Below are 21,755 nucleotides of genomic sequence, written 5' to 3'. Positions count from 1 at the left end.
CTAGCCCTGGGTCACACTTTATATCTTCGCACTGTCTTGTTTTGGTGGTTCTGCTGACTGCGTTTCCAGGACTGAATATTTAACTGGGGAGAGAGAAAAAAAAACCCCATGAGTACAATAGCACACGATGAACCAGGGCACAAGCAACGGGCGCTCAGCACTGGCTGATTGTATGTGACACTGGGAAAGCCTTTGCAGGAGCCCTGATTGTCTGTCACTGAAAGGAAGATCATGCATCTCTTGTGCAAGACACTCTGGATGGCTGGATACATGAAAGCTAAATGTTAAATGCCATCGTGTGCAGCATGAGCTCCTTSGGCTCCTACCTCGCCTTCCTTTGTGTGCAATAAAGGGGTAAAAGCGCTGTGGTGGGTGGCTCACAAAGAGCTGCAGCATCACCTGAGCGGTGCCTTCATCAAAGGGACACTGCAGCTCCGTGCAGCAGCAGGGACTTTAGGGAAGTCCCGGGGTAAAGCAGTTTTTGTGGAGGGATGCAGGCAGGGGTAAGGGGTACAAGGCTCTCACCCTGGGGTTCCTCGCTTACGACCGCTTCCATGTTTTCTCCTTTCACATACTCCGCATTCAGTCCCTCTGCGAAGTACAATAGAGACAGTGAGATGGGAAGGGTAGAAAGTAAAATTATTTGCTTTGATACCTTAGAAACTCTGGTAATGGGCCTCAGAGCTGTAACAGCCGAGGTGCCTTTCTGCAACCTTGTCTGCAGTGACAGCAGCACAGAAGCCTCAATAACCCSCAGCCAGCGTTGAGACCCGCTGGGCTCCAAAGTGGCCATGGAGCTCCTGGCAGGCACAGCTCCAGCAGCAGCTCTTTTGTCTGAGGCTCCTGCTTCATCTTTATCAGGCGAGGCAGCCCAGCTAATTCCTGTCTAAAGCGCTGAGCTCCGATGAGTGTGGGAGGAGGAAGGGAGGAAGGAGCTCTGGACAGGAGCGCTGTGCAGCGGGGGCTGTGCCCCAGCACAGAGATGTGCCACGGCCTCATTAAAAGCTAAGTTATGCAGAGCTTGGAGAAGCAGTTCAGAGCAGGGCTGTGGTGATGAAGCACGATCCCAGTGGGGTGTCAAATCCCGAATAAGTCCCTTATTTAAATGCAAAGAAGTTCCCAACGTTATCAACAAGTGGAGCYGAGGCTGCGGAGCGAGGMTGGGCASTGCTGGGCAGGGGTGGCTGCAGGARGGYGGGCAGGGGGAAGGGGGTCCAGCTCAGAAATGCAGATTAATTAAGACAGTTTGGGGTGGACTCCAGGCATCCTCAGCACCTCCTCCGAGGGACAGCTGTGGGAGAGGCAGAGGGGGCAGAGTTGTGCTAACCTGCATCCCTTAGGGAAGGAACAGGGAAGGGGATTAGGGTCCTGGCCTGCAGAGGCAGCCTGAGGCCATCAGGCCATGCTGCACACACCTTTCAGGCATCTGAAACTTGTCTGCACATCGAATGTGGCTCAGGGCGTGGCAGGAACTGGCTGTGCCTCAGCACCAGGTGTGGATGGGGCTCACTGGTATCTCCCCGTGAAGGAGGGAGCAGGGAATGSTGGGGCCAAGCCAAAGTGTGACTGGAACCTTAGGCAGCAATGRGACACCTGCTGCCTCCAAGACACAGGAGAAAAAGGGTTCTGCAACTGCCTAAAAAACCCCAGTGAAGTCCCATGCCAGCAGAAACACGGCTGGGCAAGCCATGGAGGCAGGAGAGGTTCAGCTCCCACCCTGCCCAGGCACAGTGAGAGCTCAGGGACACCAAGAGGCTGAGCCACAGCCCTGAGCCCTGGGAACGGCTGGTGAGAGGGAGCTCAAGTGTCAGCAAAGGGGGTGAAGAGTCCTAGGCAGCACTGTCCTTTAGAGGAACCAGCAAATGCTCCTCAGGAGAGACTCAGGGCTGAGGGACAGCTGGGCAGGAGAGAGCTGAGCCTGTTCCTCCATGTGCTGAGCGAGTGGTCACTGCACGGCACCACTGCCTCCACCCAGACATGTGTTTTGCTGGGATAACACCAAATGCAATTTATGTTTTTCAATAAAAAGCCACTTTTGCAGCAGCTGACGGCTCTCAGATTTCTGTCATGCATTGCAATGCATCTAAGGCCTGACATTAGCCCAGCATGCCATGTCTGATGGCTTAAATTAATCCTCCTTTATAATTAACTTTAATTTCCTGCCGCCTTTCTGGGGCTTTGTGTSTCTCAGCTTCCCCCTCATCAAAGCCTTTACTCCTTTTTTTTTTATTATTTATTCTTGCCAAAATATCATTTAAGTGGGGGGAATATACAAGGGTGTTTCATTCCATCACATTCATTTGACTTTTCCTGCTGATCTAATTTACCAAAATGCTGTTTGTTTCAGGCACAACTGGGAAAATAGCACGATTCCAGCAGAAATTCCCAACCCCAAACACCCCTTCCCTAGAGCAAATAGTACTCACAGGAGATTTCAAATGATTAATTTTAAAAAAGAGCTTTYCTCAGCTGCTTGCAACCTCCCTGCCATAAAGAGCTGCAGGAGCCCACCACAGCCAGGTGAGTGCTGTGGGCTGAGGCTGTGAGGACCCTCCTGCAGGGTTTGCACCAACCCTGGGTGMAAACCCCATAAACCAGCTTACCTGGTTTATGGGGCAGCTCGTGCAAAAGGTGTTCCCTCGGAATAGTGAGATTTGCTGCTTAATTTGCAGTGATTGTCACACACCTGCTCAGAGTGCAGTGGGCTGAACCCCCAGATGCAGGCACTGCCCCTGCTTCCTTCCCTGCTGCTCGGTGAGTTTTTACCGCTTGCTGAGATTTTGGGGGGGTTTTGGATGGTTTACTTTGGAGTGGGATGGGTTTTTTTGTGTTTACTGTGTTTGGCATTGATGGTTTGGTCTTGGGCTGTGTCTCTGTCAGGGGTTGTGTGGATCCCTGCCTCTGCACAGCCTGGCATGGGGTCTCAGTGCTCTGGGGCTGTGCTGTGCCAGCTCAGGGGCACTGGGTGAGGAGGGCAGGAAGGCTCAGGGTGCAGTAGGTGTRCGCTCACACTGTGCCCCCAGCGCTGGGGAAGGACTTACGCTGGATGCTGAAGCAGAACTTCTTCTGCTGGTAGGAGATGTAGCTGGAGACAGCCCCGATGAGCGCCATGGCCAGGCCGCTGGCGATGCCGGCRATGGTCCCGGTCTCTGCCACTGTGGGGCACAGAGAGAGCTCTGTGGGGGCACACACACCCCCCACCCCAYCCCATCCCACCCACCAACCCTGGGGCACCTACCTCCGCTGTAGTCGTTGTCAGTGTTGCCACCRGCACCTGCACAGACACAACCCCATCAGTGCCCCTCTGTCCCCCCCACTGCYGTGCTGGCAGGGAGGGGACACACGGACAGGGGTGACAGGGCAGCCCCTGGGCTGGGGGTGGGCAGATCCCCCCATGGGATGGAACACTCTGCACGGGGCTCTTTCCAGGAGCTGGGGGTGACCCTGAGCCCTGACTGCTGAAGGAAATAACCGTTCACAGGTCACCACTTACCCTTCTTTTTGTCTGGGCTGTAGCCACCGTCCACAATGCTGGCCAGGTCATCGTCTGAAAATCCTTTAAAAGGAACAGGAACAGTGGTTGGCACCTCAGGGAGGCTCAGCTGTGCCAGAGGYTGGGATTGTGGGCTGCTCCATCCCCACTGGGAACTGGGACTGGYTAAAAAGCAGTTCTGCTTCTCTCACAGTTACCACATGTTAATCCTGAATTRTTTTAAGGTCATAGAAGAGGTAATAACTGACTAGTTTAAATGCTACTGTATTATTTTTTTAACTGCAATGACTGATGTATCTAAGAATTCACAAAATGCTTTGGTGGTCAGCCTTGGCTGGCAGTGGAGAAGGCAGGAAGAAGTGGTTTGTGTGTGCCATGGCCATGCTGCTGGGGACCAGTGAGCCCCTGGCAGCACCAGCTGGACCTGGAGTCCTGCAGGCAGCAGCTGACCCTTACCCTTCCCAGAGGCACAGAGCAGCCCAGGGAAGAACTGAACAACGGTGTGTCTTCGTACAAGTGAAAAAGTTATCTTGTACAGGTAACTAATTAATGCAGGATAAGTACAGAGAAACAGGGTCTGTGAATCTGCAGCTGAAGGAATGGTGCTGTTGGACATCTCGGCTCCCGTTCCAGAGGGAGCCCTGGGGTGCACCAAGGTGTGTGATGGGAGAAGAGACCCAACGCCGAGACAGTAAAAGGTTCCCTCTGATGCTGTGTCTTGGAAAGGGTTTCCTTTTTCTTCACAGCCTGGAAGAGACTGCCTTATTCATCATCTTACCACAAAAACCAGATTGATGGGCTTAGSAATGGGTGTGAAAAGAATGGAAGCCCTGACCCTGCCCGAGCCTGGAGAGGTTCCAGGCAGTGCAGGAGCCATGGTGTGGGGAAATGCAGGCGCTGGTTTGTGGTGGTGCTGTTCCAGCCGTTCAACACCTCAACCTCTCCTGCAGGAGCCCGAAACCTCAGCCAGCCCAGAACWCCGAGGCGCAGACAAGTCACCGAGTTAATACAATGTAATAAAATACCTGCCTGTTAATTACGCGTGCGAGCAGGGTATGCGGCTGTCCCGCCAGCAATAAAGAACCCGTGCAAAGTCTGCTCCCAGCCCCAGTGCTCAGGGGAACAATCCTCMCAGACAAATGATTCATTCACTGGAGTATTTCAGAGATGGAAAAGAGCCCTCCCAGCCCACAGTGTGTGTTATGCYGGGACCTGAGCCTGCTCTAGATTTACACCTTGGCAGTGACTGTGAGCCCCAGCAGCACATGGCCTCGGTTAAAGAGCTGACAGGTACAGGCTGGGGCGAACTCAACACAGCCACCGCAACTTCACAGGTCAGAAGGGACTCTGGGGAAAAAACTGCACGTAGGCAGGGAGCCAGTCGTTAGGAACAGCCCCTCTCTGCCAGGGACCCTGGAGGCAGGGGCTCCTTCCCTCCCCAGCGCCAAGCTGCCTGTGGAAACGGCCGCACTCTGGGTGGGCAGGACAGGGGCAGTGGATGCTTGTGGTGGGCAGGACATCAGACCAGGCAGTGCCTGTTTCTCTTTATCCCATCCCTTGTTGGCAAAGAAAAGCTGGGGAGGATCTTCTGCAGGTCCCAGGGAACAGCAGGGCTGGTAGCAAGCAGGACAGAGAAAGGAAAGGTCAGCTTACCTTCACCTGGCTTTAAGTCTGGCCTCCCAGGATCTTTCCTATCATTCTTATCATCAAGGGCATCAGCCAAGTCAAAATCCATAGGATCCTTTTCTAGAAAACAAGATCAGGGTGAGCAGTGTGGTGACAGGCTGAGAAACTCTGCAATTRCTTCATTAATTAGGGAAAAGTGCTGTCAAAAGAGATGAAGCCCCTAGCAAAAGCATCTCCCATTTCTGCCACGCATCCTCGTGGCAGATCTTCCAAACCCATCCTGTTCCAYGCCCCCACGCTGCTGTGGTGGGCAGTATCATGTCCTTCCTGCAGAAACAGTCTCCCTGTGGCTGGAGTGCCAGGCAACCAGATAAATGAGGCCAGGAGGAACAGTCAGAGCCAAACTGGTGCCCAAGGGCCCAGCCAGTGGAGGGGAAGGAGGCGGCTGCACCGTGCTCACATGCTGGCTGGGTTGGCCTCTGACTCGATTCCTTGGAGCTATTTTCCTCTGTGAATGCCCAGCCGGTGTCTGAGCAGCCTGGCTCTGACAGAGAATATTGTCTGTGCTAAAGAGCAGCTAAAACCACAGCACAGAGCCAACTGAGCTCCTTAGCCCTTCCACCAGTGCGCTCCTCAGTTTATTCTGATCCCATTTTTTTTTTTAAGCCTGGGAGTGCCTTTTGCCAAAACTCTGCCTGGGCAGGCAGCAAAATGCCCAGCTGACAGGGTGCCCTGAGCCTGTGGGTGTGTGCCAGCAGAGCCCAGCACAACTGTACCTGATGAGGAGCACAGCCAGCTCACAGCCTTCCAGCAGGCATGGGAATGAAACACGGTGCAGGAACCACAGAGGTGCCCTGGGAGCTGCAAGGTAAAGCTGAGATGCCCTCTCTTCTCTGTGGTTTTTGATACCTGTTTTTTTCTTGCCGTGTCTCAGGAGAGCAAACAGACCAAAGGCTGGAAATACTGGGATGAGGGCAGTGCCACCATCGTGGCACATCCAAATCCTCCCTGTGCTGGCAGCAGAGCGGGGGTGAAGCTGCAGGGCTGTGGAGATGACACTCACCTGGCTTACGCTTAGGAGGGGCTCTGGTAGTTTTTGGCTGCCTGGTCGTGGTGCGAATGACATCCCAAAAGCTGTTGTCTGAAGGGTGCCCAAAAAAGAGACCAAAATGATGTTAACCTCTTGAAATGTGGGTTCAGATGAGTGCTGTGAGGGAAAACGCCCTCCCTGCTGGGACACTGGGGCTGCACTGGGCTAGTTCAGTGCTCTAGTCTTTACACAGCTTCAGCTGCACTGGCACTGGGGCATTCCTGCCCCTGGGTGCCCCTGGGATGCTGCACAGGGAGCTCTGCAATACCTGGCTTCCCTGGCCGGGGGTAGGGCTTGGGAGTTGGTTTGGCTGCTTTGGTGGTGGTCTCCACAGGCGTGTCAAAGTAATCCGCCAAATCGAAGTCTGCAGGAGAGAAGGGATGGTTAAATTCCTGTTTGTAGGGATGGATGAGGCTGCTGGCACACATTCCCCTCTGTGGGTGTTGTGMACGTGGTGCTGCACCATTGCCAGGGGCTCCCACATCAGCCTGGAGCTGGAAAGGGCATCCAGCCACTCTGCTGCTCAATTGTAACCTCTCACCAAAGCTTCAGAAAAGCCTGGCCATCGTTTCACTCTCCCCATCCAAGCTGTGGCTGCTGCCCAGCCACAGCAACCCCAAAATAATTCACTTTTGGGGGAATCCTGCTGGTACCTGCAGCACCTCTGAGAGCTGGTGCAGGTGAGAAGGGGCTGTGGGACCGTGCCAGTGGCTGGGATGCTGCTCCCTGTGCAGCCCCCCGTGAGTGACCTTGAGCAGAGCAGGGCATGCACAAAGAGGGGCCAGGGCATGAGAACCCACTGCAGGAGCCTCTCAGTGCCATCATTCATCCAAGAAACACTCCCTGGGGAAGAAGCAACTGGCTGAGACAAAGGCTCAGCCTCTGCACGTGTCCATTTCCCAGGGAGTTTACTGGACTGAACACCCTCTCGTTCGGGCTGTGATCCAAACTCTGAAGCTCTGCACACGCTTCTGGTACTTGGCTCTTCTTGTCCCTAGCAAAGACTGTGGTCAAGGAGCCAGACAGTGGAATTTGCTTAAATTGGTGCCAAGATGCTCATGCAGGGGTGAGCGGATTCACTTCCGAGCRCTCCCCTGGTGCAGTTTATTGCAGTCTCTCGGGCAGGGTTGAGCAACACTCCAGCTCCTGTGACTGTGCTATATTTAACTGGGACTCTCTGGCCAGAGCTGAGCCACAGGAGCTGCTGGCAACAAAACTCGTGTGAATTTAAGGGAGCTCCTCGACCGTGGCACTGCTGGGGGCTGGCCAGCCAGCACATCTGATGAACACAGGCAGAGACCCATTCTCTCCCCTGGATGGAGAAGTGTCACCAAGATGGGATTTTCTGTGGAGGTTGGGGATATAATGGAATAAAAAAAGAAAGGAAAATATCCTCTGGACTTCCTCCTAGAAGGAAAGCTAGCAGGTGCCATGCAGACAGGAACAMAAGCTCGTGTGCAGCTGAGCAGTGATTTGTGTCTCCTCCATTAGGATACTGCACAGTGTGCGAAATTCAGCCTTGGCTGTAAATRCTCTGCTGCCATTCACCTTCAGCACAGACAGAAATATCAATATTGCATTCCTTGGGCCGCACAGGAGCAGTGCATGTGCACACACCAGCTCCAGCTTCCCTATGGAAGCCCAGCCACGCACAGGCAACCCACGGGGGCTCACACAGTTCAATCCCATGGCAAGCACGCTGGGCTGAGAGGGTGTGCATGCAAAAAGGTCTCACCTGTCCCACCTGTCCCACCTGCCGGCCTTCTGGGGCCCTTGGGAGTGGCTGTGACAAAACAGATGGGGAGGAAGAGTGTTAGTCATAGGCACAGGAAAATGTCACCACTGGGTGGAGAATAAACAGCAAAGATTTCACCACAACTTTCTGCCGATTGCATTTGTGAACTCAGGACACAGGGCCATGAACACCCTGCACACAACGCGAGGCCACAGGGCTGGGGACTGCCCGTGGATGAGAAGGGAGCCCAGTGCTCCACAGGGCACTGCTGCCTTGGGCTGAGCCACCACCCACCCCAGCTGGTGGAGAGCAGGGAGCTGCAGCAATCTGCTCCGAGCCAAGGCTCCTGGACACAGCAGCAGACAGGCACAGACAGACACTGCACAGAACAGAGTGGAAACCAGCAGCCAGTTCCCAATGTTTCCTTGTCCCTGGCCTGGTCAGTCAGTCCAGTGACAGATAATTTCCCGTGCTGTGTTAGGCACAGGAGGTTCCATGTCAGCTGGAGGGATCTGATACTCAGATCCCAGCCCCCCCTGGCTGCTCCTGGGCTAAAACAAGCTACAGCCAGCCTTTGAGGGGGAGGGAGGGAGCAATATGGAAACGGTTGCCTATTAATTGTGGCTGGCATTACCAAGTATATGAATAAATTATGAGCAAGAGCTGTGGCTGTTCCATTCCCATTAATTTCCATTAGACTGGAGTGGTGCTGCTGGGTTTCATTTCCAGTGCATTGGTCTGGTTTGATGTGACCCAAGTGCAGACTGTTGGTTTGCTTTTTTGGGGCTGCCATGATGAATCCAGAGTGGGATGCAGCAGTTGAGGTGGCCACGGGGACAGTGCTGTCCCTTCCCTTCACTCACAGCTGGCCTTCCAGCCTAGGGAACACCACTTTCCCTCCACATCAGGTGGCCATTAGTCATTCTAACCAGGTCTCCTCACATGCTGCATTAAAGGGTTTGCAGAATCCTAGATGAGCTGCATCAGCCCAGTGACCAAGCCTGATACCCCATGGCCGACTCTGTCCCTCCATATGTGGCACACTGCAAGAGAGCTGCAGAGAGCATCCTCTGCTCCACATCACTCCAAAATAGCACAGCACAAGTGTCTGTCGTTGGACTGCAGCATAAGAGTGTCAAACACTGTTCCAGCCTTCCTTTCAATGCCTGTGGGTATATTCTGTGYGATCCCAGAGCTGGCATCGCTCACGGAGCAATCCCCGCTGCTGCCTAGCCAGGTGCAGGGTCTGGGGACAGCCACCATGAACTGTGTGGGGAGGGCTGGGCAGCGAGGGGATTGCTCCTGGCTGCTGGTGATTGCAGCTCTGCCACAGCATCTCCGTGGGGAAGCAAAGGGAGCCAGAGTCGTGTGTGGGTGCAGAGAGCCCTTGGGCTCAGCCCTTGGCACCAGGGAAGGTGAGTGACCTTTCCCAGGGAGGGAGATGAGCCTCCTCTCATCCCTCRTCCTTGGCGTGTAAACACCAAGCACTGAACGCTGCAGGCCAGCAGCGAGCACCCCCTGCACAAGCTGAGTTTGCTGTGGCTGAGGGGCTGCATGGACTCAGCGAGGCAGAGCAGTGCCCCTGCCTGGTCGCACACGGCGAGCTGAACTRCCCTCCCCGGCTGGGGGAGGAATGCACCATGTGCCAGGCCTGGGGACAGGCGTCACTGAGGGATGCAGGGAAGCCAAAAGGGCAGTTCAGTGCCATTGCTATCTCAGAGCACAGGTGTGCTGTGCCCCTGTGGCCCCTCACAGGTGTCAGGAGTGAAGGACAGCTCCTCAGCTGAGCCAGCTCCCCCTGGACTGTCCCCAGCTCCCCGTCTGCAAAGCCAGACCATGTTTCCCAGGCAGAGATGATGAGGTAGCTGTGTCTTCTACCACCCTCCCACCAGCATCAGACCCCAAAGAACAAACTGCATTTATTAACATCTACTTGTTTTCTCCTCTTCAAAACAATGCACAAATGTGACTTACGTCGCTTGGTGACGGGGTCAAACAGGGCATCTTCTAGGCTGAAGTCACCTGCGTCATCCCCATGACCTGCAGACAAAGAATCAGCACTGGCTGTACTCACTCCACACAGAATAAAACACCTTTACATAAGGCACGGCTAGATTTGTTTGCTCGAATTGCTTTAGTTTTTTGCTGGTTTTTTTCCAAGCCTGACCCAACACTGGTGAAGAGGAAGACATCAGCCCTCTCCAAATGCTGTGACTGTTAAATTGCAGAGCAGTCATCTCTGGATTTTCCATTTGTCTGCCCTAATGGATGCGGTACAAAGGCACATGTTATGCTTAAACTTGTCAAGGAGAGCCTACCAATTCATCTCTGGAGCTGCCACTCATCCCTGGCTGTGCTCACGATTATACGTTTGCTAAACACCATGAAAACATTGGGACAGTRCAAACAAATTCGGTGACAAACAAAAAAGCCCTGTGCCTCTCTTCTTCTCAAGTGCCTTCCAACATCAAAGGCTCTGCATGATAAAGCTGTTGCTGGCTGCCAAGCACGACTTAGCATTTCAGAGGCCGCCYGCATCATTCTGCCTTGGAAATGCGAACCAGGACCAAACCCCATCCCACGGATGTACCTGACAGGCACAGGCAGGTTTTTTTTTTTTGTTTTTTTTTGTTAGAGATGCCTCACCATAACTCCAGTCCAATATCCCAGGGATAACTCAGGGCTACATCGTGTTCTCCTGCAACAGGGCCAGCTAATCCTTCCTTTCTCTGTCTCTTTTTTTTGCATGGCATTAATTACTGTTGACTTACCCTAGTTCTGAATGTATTTGTCTTGATAAATTCATGCTTTTACATCTCAGAGCATGCTGAGTAATTAATATCCTTTGGGTTTGCTAAGTACTGCAGCACTGCAAGAGAACATTAAAATGGCTTTCCTCTTATTCCTACTGCTAAATGGATTTAGCTATTGCCACCTGAGCTCCAGCATGCTTCATGAATAAATTTAAAGCTTTACTGACAAGGACAATAACAATGGGAAGGCACCAGTCCATCAGAGAGCAGGTATCAGCGTTTCAGTGAAAAACTTCAACTGAGTGCGGTCACTAAGTACTGCAACAGCTGCAGCTCCGGTTCCACTTACTCACACATCACCTCTCATCCCGTTTGCCGTCTGTTTAGCGCACACTCAGCAGCCCTGAGGGTGATGTATGTGCAGGGGCTGGGGCTGGGGAGCCGCTGYGGGCTGCTCCCCCGGCAGAGGCTCGGCGTTAGGCGCTGCTGCAGGGAGTGTGTGAGGAGTGGGTGCCCCAGCCCACGCTGGGTTTCTCACCGAGCTGCCAGCGCTTCACTCGAGCCTGGAGGAATGGCCAGCAGCGGGCGATGCAGGGAGATTCCGTGTGAAATCCACAGGGACAGGCATGCGGAAGAGCCTCTGCTCGGCACGGCTGCCACCCCAGCCTCTCTCCAYGCCTCTCTCCTCCCTGCCCAAAATCTCTCCCTCTTGGGCCTCATTGCTGGTGAATTCCTGGCACAGTGAGACGGGTGATGCTCCTGCTCTGACAGCAGGGTGAAGCCGCAGGGGTAACGCGGGGCTGTCAGTGCAAAGGAGCAAAGTCAGGAATGTGCAAGACCATCCACAGGGCTGAAAAACACTTGGGCTTGCATGGCCAAACCACCGCCATCCCTGCTGAGACTCAACACGCTCATCACCGCAGTGGCCAGCTGTCCCAACCTCAGACTGAATTGTCAGTCTGACAATTTCGTGCCTTTCTTTCCCAGAACGGCTTTTCCCCCGGTCTTTACTGGATTTTCAGGAACCAACAGTCTCCGTCATTCTCTCCTCTCTATTTTAAAGCGTGCTTAAAAATAGGTGGAAGGGGAAACCCACGTGGCGTCACTGGCGGGCTGAGAAGCGTTCCCAACCCGACCGGGGGAAATGTTCCGTCACCGTGTGAGCTGGCAGCAGGGATGTGGCGGCAGCACCAACTCGCACTGCTGTGCCAGGAGCCCTCCCTTCCCTCTCTCCGTGACTCAGGCAATGTTTCGGCAGCGCTTGCTGCACGCTGAGCGCTGTGTCAGTGCATCCTCCCCGCTTTCCCTTCGTGTAGGAGCCCAAACACCAAGGGGGGAGCACAAATCTGGGGGATGCAGCTCACCCGCTCTGCTGAAGGGCTGGGGGGMTGCACAGAGATGACCCCCGGTGGGGACAAGGCCCTGGAGGAATCACAGTGTCCCAAAAATGGGCTCTCCCCGCCTGGGTTTGGGGGCTCACTGGACCCCARGAGAAGCACTCAGCCCTCCCTAGGTTCAGTGACAGCTGCCCTGGCAGCTCTCCCCACAGGATGGCAGAGGGGTGTCCCTTCCAAAACCACTCCCAAAGAGCCAGCTGGCACAGCAGCAGGCCAAGGTGGGTGAAAGGTGCTCAGGGCCCTCCATCCTCATGGGGCTGAGGTAAACAACAACTGCTGAAGTGTCCTGGGCTGGAGTTGCACCCCAGGGGCTTTGGGAGAGCTCTGATTGCTGTCCAGGTGAGGGTTGGGAACGCTGCTGCTGTACTGAACTGCCCAGTAAAACCTTCCCAAGGGGCAGCAGTGCTTGGCCCAGCCCGGACCCACAGCTTTCCCAGAGCTGCCCTTGGCAAACCAGCTTCCTTTTCCAGGATTCCCTAGGTGTTGGCGAGGATTAATAATAGATTGCCAGTTAATTGAAGCTGACAACATCTCCATTTCATGCAAACGGTGTTATAGAGATGTATTACACCTTTTATGGATCAATAACCGAGCGCTGCTGTCACAGACACACCAACCCCCCTGCTCGCTCCGACAGATAAGGCTGGAATACTCTCCCCTTTCTTTAATTTTGTTATTAAGTGGTAACAAATCTGGCACTTCATGGCCAGACACTGAAGTCCCCACCAGCTCTTGGCACACGTATTTACCGTGCACATGCTGCTCCCTGCACTGTCCTGTGCAATCCCTCTGGCTCCTGGCACCGTGACACTGCTCCACAGCCACTGGCAGAGTGGGGCTTCCAGAGCCCATCCTCTGATGGGATCCCACGCACAGCACCGAGTGTATTTAAGGGTTTGTACCTTTTGGGAGAGGTTGGGGCCCATTCCCACACACCAGCACTCACAAGGTGCTGAGCAGCAGCAGAGTTTGTGATCCCACAGAGCAGAACCAGGGTTGTGCATGCCCTGTCACCTCCCCGTAGGACATTCCCCCCTACAACCTGTTACAAAAGCAGTGATATGCAAAACCCCGCTCAGCTGCTTGCTCAGTGCTGGGGAGCAGTGTGGGATCCCTGTCAGGGCTGATGCCCAGGCTAACTGGGGTTGTTGTTTTCCCTATCCCTGCACTGGGTCTTTGGAAGAACTCTGCTCCCTGGCTGYTGGCAGAAAATGGAAATCTCAGGGGCAGGTGGGGGCAATCCCAGCCCTGTRTGGCACCAGGCAAGGTCAATGGAGCATTGCTGGGACTGCAGCTCTGTGGTGAGGGGGCAACGGGCAAATGAAATGTGTTTTACATACTTCTACTTAATCTGAAAATCCAAAGAGACCAAGCTGTCACATCACATGGCACCCAATATGAATCCCCCAAAGCCAGAGCAGGGAGGTGGGGGCACCCCAAGGCTGCAGCTGTGCCAGAACAGGGCACAGAAGCTGCAGAACAGGAGTGAGAGTTATGGCCGAGCCAGCACTGCACACTCCCCCACCTCTTGCCGAGTCCCCTCGCCTTGCCGGGGGTATTTTTAATCAGAGCTAGCTGCTCTTTGAAGGTAGAAGGGTTTTGTGCCTTAATGTATTCTCTCCTCATTATTTTCTGTAGCAGGCAGCTCAAACACACAATTGTACTCGTCAGCTTTTTAGTTTTTACAATTATATATATATTCTAATTAAGCCCCACTGTTTGACAAAGCTTGAATTACAGTATCATAATTCACACCCAGTACATTGCCAGGCCGTCTGCAGCACTCGGAGCGAGGTGTATTCCATTTTTAGCGCCAGCCCACAGATCTCTTTGTGCAATATATATGTGTTTAGCTTCCCTGGGAATAGAGAGCCTGCGACGGTACGAGATTGACAGCCCGGGAGATTACGGGAGAATGCAAAGCAGGTACAAGGGCAGCAGAAAGTAATTCCAACTGCCTGACTTTTATGCAGCCACCTCAGGAGCAGCGCAGCGGGCGGGGGAGCAGGAGGAAAGCAGGGAACAGAGTGCTGAGGTAGCCAAAAGGGTCTCCCCAGTGACCAACCTCATCTTTTTGGCTCCAAGTTACGATATTGGCACGTGCAGGTGGCTCCCTGGCCAGGCACAGCTGTGCTGGGAGCTCTGGGCAGGCACTGGGCACGGAGGCCTTTGGGAGCAGAGTGGGGTTGCTGGGGTCAGACTGCACCCTCCCTATGGGGTTTCTGCCATCGCAGCWGGGACACAGCCCCAAAGGTCTGTGAGCAGCAAGTGGCTGCTCCTCCATGGCACAGCTGTGCCCTGCAGCAGCTGAGGCGCCTCAGGAAGCACCGAGGATGCCCAGGGACCTCTGCGGGTGCAGGTGTGGCACAGCACCATTGGCCAGAGCAGYGATCCGTCAGGACAGCAGAGCTTCGGACTCACCAGTGCCTCCACTGTCCAGGCACTGGCCCCARCCACTGCCAAATGTGCGGGAAATTCACTGTGAATCCTAAATTCTCGCTGTCTGCAAAGGCCAAAGCACAGCTCCGTGTGTGCAGGGGGACCAGCGCTCCTCAGAGCTGGGATGTCACAGACACTGCGAGCAGTGCTGGGACAGGGGGCCAAGGGCAGCTCCTACACTGCTCTCTGCAGACAGCCCAGGCTGCCTCCTCAGCACACACCCCCTCCCCGAGGTAGCTCTGCCTTGAAAAGCAGACTCTGAACTTCCTCCAGCTCCTCTGCAGCTGCCAGGAAGATTGGCTGCCCAGGGACATGCCCTGCGCAAACACGGCATCGGCAGCCCGCCAGGGCAAGGGGTGGAAGGGCTCTGCTGGGAAGGAAATGGGGGAGAAACTCAGCCCCTGCATCCCCCCAGAGTGGGACCAACAGCTGATGCTGGGAGTGCATCACCCCAGCCCAGGACATGACCAGCCARGAGCAGTGGGACACATTCCCCCAGCTGGGATGACCCCTGCTCCTCACGGGGGATGAGGGAATGCTGCTGTCCTTGCTCTCTGTTCTCAGCGAAACATTTTGATTTTCAGAAGTACTAATCAAAAATCACTCTTGATTATGGCAAAAACAACCTCTGCTGAATTTTTTTTTAATGCAATTAACAAGGGTATATGGTAATTCCAAGCAATCTCGCTCTTGAGATTAAAGGAAAGCCTGCCAGGAAGCACATGAATAAAGCTTTAAGATGAGAATTTGCATAATGAAGACTTTCTCTTTGTGGAGGGACTGATGGTGGTTGTATTTGAAACCTTTTAAGGGCAATGCCTAAAAGGCTCCACCACAGCCAGGGTGCTGCTGTCCTGACCTGGGCAGTGTCCAGTGTCCTCTGGGGTCCCTGCTGGAACCTCAGCCCCACGACAGCCCCAGCTCTGCCCTGTCCTCCAGCACAGCCCCGGGACAGGGCAGGAGAGGCAGCACAGCCCCGGTGCCAGCTCTGCAATCTGCAGCTCTGGGAACTGGGGCAGCCAGATGAGAAGCAGGTGTCTGTAGCAATTTGATTTCAAGGTTTACTAGGAATAATATAAATTATTTGGCAGCGGCACCCAATAAGCTCTACACCCAGCAGGAGTGATGGAGCTGGTGAAGAAAACAGGAGCAGCAAAACCAGCCCGCATCAAGCTCCTTCTCAGCAGACACCACTGGCACCACAGCGTGGGGCAGGGCCAAAAGGCCAGCTGGGCGAGCAGAAGGCGAGCCAGGCTGGGACCTGCCTGGCCAGACAGCGGGGCAGTGCCCACGCACCCTGAACCCTGCTGAGGGCTGCACCAAGGTGTGAAGGCATCTTTGTCCCCAGCTGGGGTGCAAGGAGAGACCTCCACGCTGCTTCCAAAGCACCTACAAAAGCAGAAGCACCCTGCACACCCTGCTGTGTCCCCAGCACCCTGCACACCCTGCCGTGTCCCCCAGCACCCTGAAGTGTTCCCCAGCACCCTGCACACCCTGCYGTCTCCCCCATTACCCTGCACACCCTGCCGTGTCTGCCACCACCCTGCATACCCTGCCGTGTCCCTTACCACCCTGCACACCCTGCCGTGTCCCCCATTACCCTGCACACCCCGCCGTGTCTGCCACCACCCTGCCATGTCCCCCAGCCCCAGCGACAGCTGGGGGCTCAGCCTGTGCTGCCACTGCCAGCAGGTCCCTCTGCAGAGAGCAGGTACAAAACACAGCAGGGAGGAGTTTCTCATCTGCTGCCCTCTCGCACAGCCTTCCTCACTCCTCCACAGCAAGATTTAAACCCCAGAGGGAAGCGCCCCTGCCTTCTCTTTCCCAGCAGCTGGGAAAGGCCCGCACAGAGGCTGCCCTTCTTACCAGGGGCTGGCATGGAGGCTGCAAGGAAACCTTGAAAGCTGAGGGCCCCTACCACAGGCAGAAAAACACCTCTGGGTGCCAGCAGCAACCATGAACTGCTCCAAGGCAAAGCAAAGCCCCAGCATGGTCAGCAGCACCATGGCCAGGAAAAGCTTTGGATGGGGGTTTCCCACAAAATGCCTTGGCTGGCAGCCGATGGCCAGGGTTGCCCCATCCCTGGCTCTGAAAACTGGGAATAGCAGAGGTTTGGGCTGGGGTAGAGGTAATTTTCTTTACAGAAGCTGGTATGGGGCTGTGGTTTGGATCTGTGCTGAGAACAGTGGTGATAATTCAGGGCTGTTTTTGGTATCCTGAGCAGTTCTTACCCAGAGCCAAGGCCTTTCCTGCTCCTCAGCCAGAGGCTGTGAGGGGACACAGCCAGGACAGCTGACCCCAGTGACCCAGGGGATATCCCAGCCCATATGGCATCACGCTCAGTGTACAAAGCTGGGGAGGAGGAGGAAGGGGGTACAATTGGAGAGATGGGGTTTGTGTCCCCCTGTCACTGTTACAGGTGATGGAGCCCAGCTGTCCTGGGAATGGCTGAGCTACTCCCTGCCCTGGGAACTGGGGAATGAATCCCTTGGTCTGCTTTACCTGTTAAACTTTTATCCAACCCACTCGGTTTTCTCACTTTTACCCCTCCAATTCTCCCATCCCAGCGTGTGGGGGGAGTGAGCAAATGGCTGTGTGGGGCTGAGTTACCAGCTGGGATTAAACCACAACAGCTGCTTCCACGTCTTCCTGCCTGCTGTCCACCCAGAAAGATTACAGTGCACATTCACATCAGCCATTTGATTTCTGCTTACACATTAAGTAATGACTACGAATGTGCCTAGGGCCAAAGATGCCTGTTTATCAACCAGACAACAAATTGTGGCACGAAAGCATTTTGTCATAACCCAGTACAGAATGACTGATGTCAAAGTCAGTGATGCAGGAGCCCAAAGAAAACTGAAGCAGGAGATTAAATGCTTATCACCTGATTCCCGGTGGGAAAAGATTGTTCTCATCAGATAAAGATCAAGAGAAGATGCTGTAGTTAAAAGTAGGTAAATAGGGAATTACACGSTGAAAATGCTGGTTCATCACTTGGGATGTGGTGCTCCTGTCACAGCGTGCTACTTAAAATCAGCAGCCGAGCAGCACTGGGAGCAAGACTCACTGGGCCGTGGGCAGGAGCCAGCAGGGACAAACAGCAAGGTGGGGCCTGCACCCTCCGAGGAGGAAACAGCAGCAGAGATCTACTGGAGATAGTTTTGAGCAGGTGGTGCAGGAACTGGTGGTGATTTTTAACCACACAGCTGTGAAACCACCCCTCCTTGGCTCTCCCACAGCGAGGGAAGCTGTGCCACATCCCTCAGCCTTTTGCAAGAGCTTGTTTTCAATAAGGTGAGTTTGGCTCCTTGCTTTCACAGAGGAGTTTGAAGAAGTCTCTGAAAAGGGGAGTTTGGGGTGTGTATCCAGATTCTGCTATTTCCCATGCCCAGCACAGGCTGTATCCCCATCACCAGGGAACACGTGCTGTATAATCAGAGCACTCTGTGCTATGGATGTGGTATGAGATAATTTAAACATAAAACTAGGAGCTCACTGAGTTCAAACAGAAATCCAGCAACAGGTTTCTCGCTCTCTCTGACCCTGCTTGTGGAGGAAATAGCATCAACACTTAYAAATCCAACTGTCTGTAAACTGTTATGACTCTGAGATTTTCTCTGAAAAAGTATCTAATTCACTCAGTTAAGACCTTCATGACAAAAAAGGAGGAAGGATTATGTTTTCTTTTCAAATATATGTTTAACCTCACTTCAAAATGCTCTATTTTCTGCATGAGGCAAAAGACATGGTTTGGGACCTGTGAATGTTTTTAAAAGCATACATGGGCTCAAAGCTTAGTGCTGTCTCTGTGGAGGGGTTGAAATAAAAAAAAATCAGTTTCCTGGCAAATAATTACACAGAAACTGCATGGCATGGGCTCAGTGTCACTTGACAGCACAAGAGACAKTCTATCAGCAGCAGTGGCTGGTGCCTGGTAAATGGGGCCAGGCTGAAAACTCTCCCCAGCTGCAGCACCGGGGGCAGTACCCAGCCTGTGGCTGGGTCACAAAGCAGGGCTTGGCCTGGGATGARCAGGGGCTCAGAGCAGGCTTGGACCAGCTGGAAGAAGCACTCTGGATGGGATGSTGTGATTTTGGGGGGATGCAGCCTCTTCTGCCCAGCGTTGCATTGGCAGAAGGTTGCCTGGTGATTTTAGGTTGGACATTAGGAGCAATTCCTTCACAGGAAGGGTGATTTAACATTGGAATGGACTGCACAAGGTGGTGGTGTCACTGTCCCTGGAGATGTTCAACAGGCTGGTATCTCTTTTTCCATCCACAGCTGGGACTGGAAACCTCTTCCACTAACACAGCTTTAGCCTTGCATCCTCCCAGAGCCAGGGCTGCAGTTACCCCTAAACACCCAATCTGGAGCATGACTTTCTGAAGCACGATTTCAGTAAGATTATTTCAACTTTAACGAGTTCTTTTTACCCAGATTTCTTTGTGCGTGGACAAAGAGAGCATTTCAAAGGGCAAGCAMAGTGCTGAGCAGCTCTCTTTTCCCAGCACCTTCTTTGCTGGAGATAATCCTGTGCCAGCCTGCAGAGCTCTCCAACAGCAGAATGACGCTGTTCCCAGGGTCCCTCTTCCCTGTCTGAGCCACCGCCTCCAAAATGTTCCCAGTGCCTCTGGTTTTGCTTGTTTTGATTTTTTTTACACATGTATGTGGTGGTAGCACAGGTTCCCTACAGCAACCTGGCCATCTCCTTCCCTGAAGATGCTGCTCATGCAGTTGGGTAGCTCAGGGAAGCAGAGCTTACACTCAGCTGCAGCTTCCTGCCTGTGCCCCCAGTTCTCCTCCCACAGTAAGTTTCTGCGTTTCCCAGACAAGGCTGAAAAGCAAAGGAAAAGGATTTTGGAGTGCCTGCAAGGCAGATTCGTAAATATGTATTAGCATTAACTTCACCCCCATCGCAGCTACAGGCTGAGCTCTCAGAAGATCAAACCCAAAGCTGACCCTGAGCAGCTCCACTGAAATCCCTGTGAGTGCAGAGRCAGCGCTTGCCTCTCTCTTTGCCATGGCTACCGGGCTCCTATCAGGACTCAGTTTTCTTCTCAAAAGCGTTGTTCCCTCAGCAGGCACGTTCCCGTGCTCACATCCTAAATCACAGCTAGTGACTCCAGCATCTGGATCCCCAACTTTGAAGTTTCCTTTTCAAAGTCCTTTCATGTTCTACATTTTGATGTGCCACGTTCATCTTCTCCCGTTTTCCTCTATTCGAGCACTTCCACTGATTGTGAATTATATCAATCAGCTTACAAAGGAATTATTGCAAAGGTTTTCTCTTTGCCATCAGTGTTATGTAGTTTATTAAACATATGTTTTGTTATTAGAGTGCTTCAGAAGCACTGTCTAATAAAACCCCAGTTYTTCCTTTAGTTAATTGTAAAGTCAATGCCTTAAACCTCCAGGAGATACTCTTCCAAGAAGAAAACAAATTTGGGTTTAAACCAAGCAGTGTTAAAAGTTTATTCTAGTTAACTCAGGAGATCAATAGACACTTCTGTTTAATGTGCTTYAAGGGCTGAAATGTTTGCAACAGATGTAAGGAAAAAATCACATTTTTGTAGAGGGGAAAAAAACTCCAAGAGTTAAACAGCCATTTCCAAGCACATTTTTCACTAGGCTGGTAGAAGAAAAAGTTTCAAAATACATGCAGAACTATGGAAATTAATTATTTCCACAGCTACATACATAAATATCTGGGCACRGCACATTTAATTAATGCGTATTTGTTCAAAGATCAGAGATAATTTGTAAGAAAACCAATTTGGCTTCTCCTGCTTTGTCATACTCACCAAAGACACTATCTAAGTAAAAATTATTCTTTAAATGTATTACTTTGACTTGCTGCTGATACCTGGTAATTATAATCTTAATAACACAATAATGTATTATAACAAAGATTCTTAGCAGCTTTATAYAATGCTGCTATCTCCTTCAATTTCGACTACAATGCCAAACTAAGCCTTTCTCTTCTACTCCAGATAATTCCTCCTTGCAACTCTTCCAGCATATCCATGGTGAGCGTCCCTGGCAAGAGATGGGGCACAGAGACACAGGGTCACCTGGCACTGGCACCCCCAGAAAATGTGCCAGCTGCATCCACCCACTCCAAAGCAGAGTCCAGACATCTGGAAAACATCTGGAAAAGAGATGGCTCCTTTCTGCTCTCTCCGTGCTCTCCACTGGGCAGTGTCGTGCTGAGCCAGTGCAGGGGAGCTGCCTGCAGTGACTGCGGCCATCTGCGCAACAGTTATATATAGCTAATTATACTGCCTAATATTGCTTTCACATTTAAGTAATTATTGTAATTGCTGGTGGGATATTGTAGTCACACTCGAGAGGAGAGGTGATCTGTGAGGCGCTGCCTATGAAGACTCGGGTGACAACACAGAGTCACTCGTCAGTGCTGAGACAGCAACTTTGGAGGACGCGCCCGACTGCTCCTATCACCGTTCGCAGAGGGAAATTTTTCTTCAACCTTTTCTTACACAATGTAAAACACAAAAACTGCACGTGTCCCTTCTGCCTGGCCTGCGAGAGGAAATCTTGTGCTCCCGCCAAGAACACTGCGCTCAGATGTCAAATTTGCCAGCTTTCTATGGAAACACATCAATGCATTTCTGTTCTGGCTTATGAGTGAAGTCAGGAGAGGGGGAAATAACSAGAGTGGAAAGTTTCTTGTCTGTTTTCCACAAGCATGTGGCCAACTCTGCATGACCACGAAACAAAATGCTTTCTGGAAAAGCCACAGATCTGTAAATTTCAAACACCATGCAACATGCTGGTATAGGGACTGCTTGCCTCTGGGTGCAGCCGAGAGGCTTTGCAGGCTGTTTGATTTTCTCCACCACCCCAAAATACTTTAATGCTTCTGCCCCCTCAACACACAGAGTTTAGCAGCACTGGAAAATGGGTTGGTGCYTTGCAAGCAATGCCTGCTGCCAACACTGCAGCCACAGGCAGACAGACGGGCTGTGGGCAGCTCGGAGGCACAGACGGATGTGCCACAGCTGCATCCGGTAGCTCTGGGCACTGAAGCACACAATCATGAATGAAGGGAAGCGCAGAAGAACTTCATCAAAGAGAAACCAAACCCCATTTTTTTCAATTAAAAAGTGAAGTTTGTTCCTGCTTTACTGGACAGTCACAGACAAGACACACACATCAGTCTGGTGTCAGCGGTGGATCTGGACCCCAGCTGCAGGAATCA

At 52.8% G+C, this 21,755-nt stretch overlaps 1 protein-coding gene across 1 annotated transcript in view; it reads right to left on the bottom strand.

Annotated features, from left to right (window-relative positions):
* CD99L2 (CD99 molecule like 2) overlaps positions 1-21,755 on the bottom strand; it is a 24,161-nt gene continuing 2,406 nt past the window's right edge. The window contains 10 exon segments of the mRNA XM_057375396.1: positions 1-83; positions 526-591; positions 3,042-3,155; positions 3,239-3,274; positions 3,494-3,556; positions 5,147-5,239; positions 6,183-6,260; positions 6,478-6,573; positions 7,945-7,992; positions 9,919-9,984. Coding sequence (XP_057231379.1) covers positions 1-83; positions 526-591; positions 3,042-3,155; positions 3,239-3,274; positions 3,494-3,556; positions 5,147-5,239; positions 6,183-6,260; positions 6,478-6,573; positions 7,945-7,992; positions 9,919-9,984 — 743 coding nt within the window.

This window comes from Malurus melanocephalus, unplaced genomic scaffold, assembly GCF_030028575.1.
Source record: "Malurus melanocephalus ecotype Western Australia unplaced genomic scaffold, MMel_1.1 scaffold_247, whole genome shotgun sequence".
In the NCBI taxonomy this organism is placed as follows: Eukaryota; Metazoa; Chordata; class Aves; order Passeriformes; family Maluridae; genus Malurus; species Malurus melanocephalus.
This window is presented reverse-complemented; position numbering and strand designations above follow the sequence as displayed.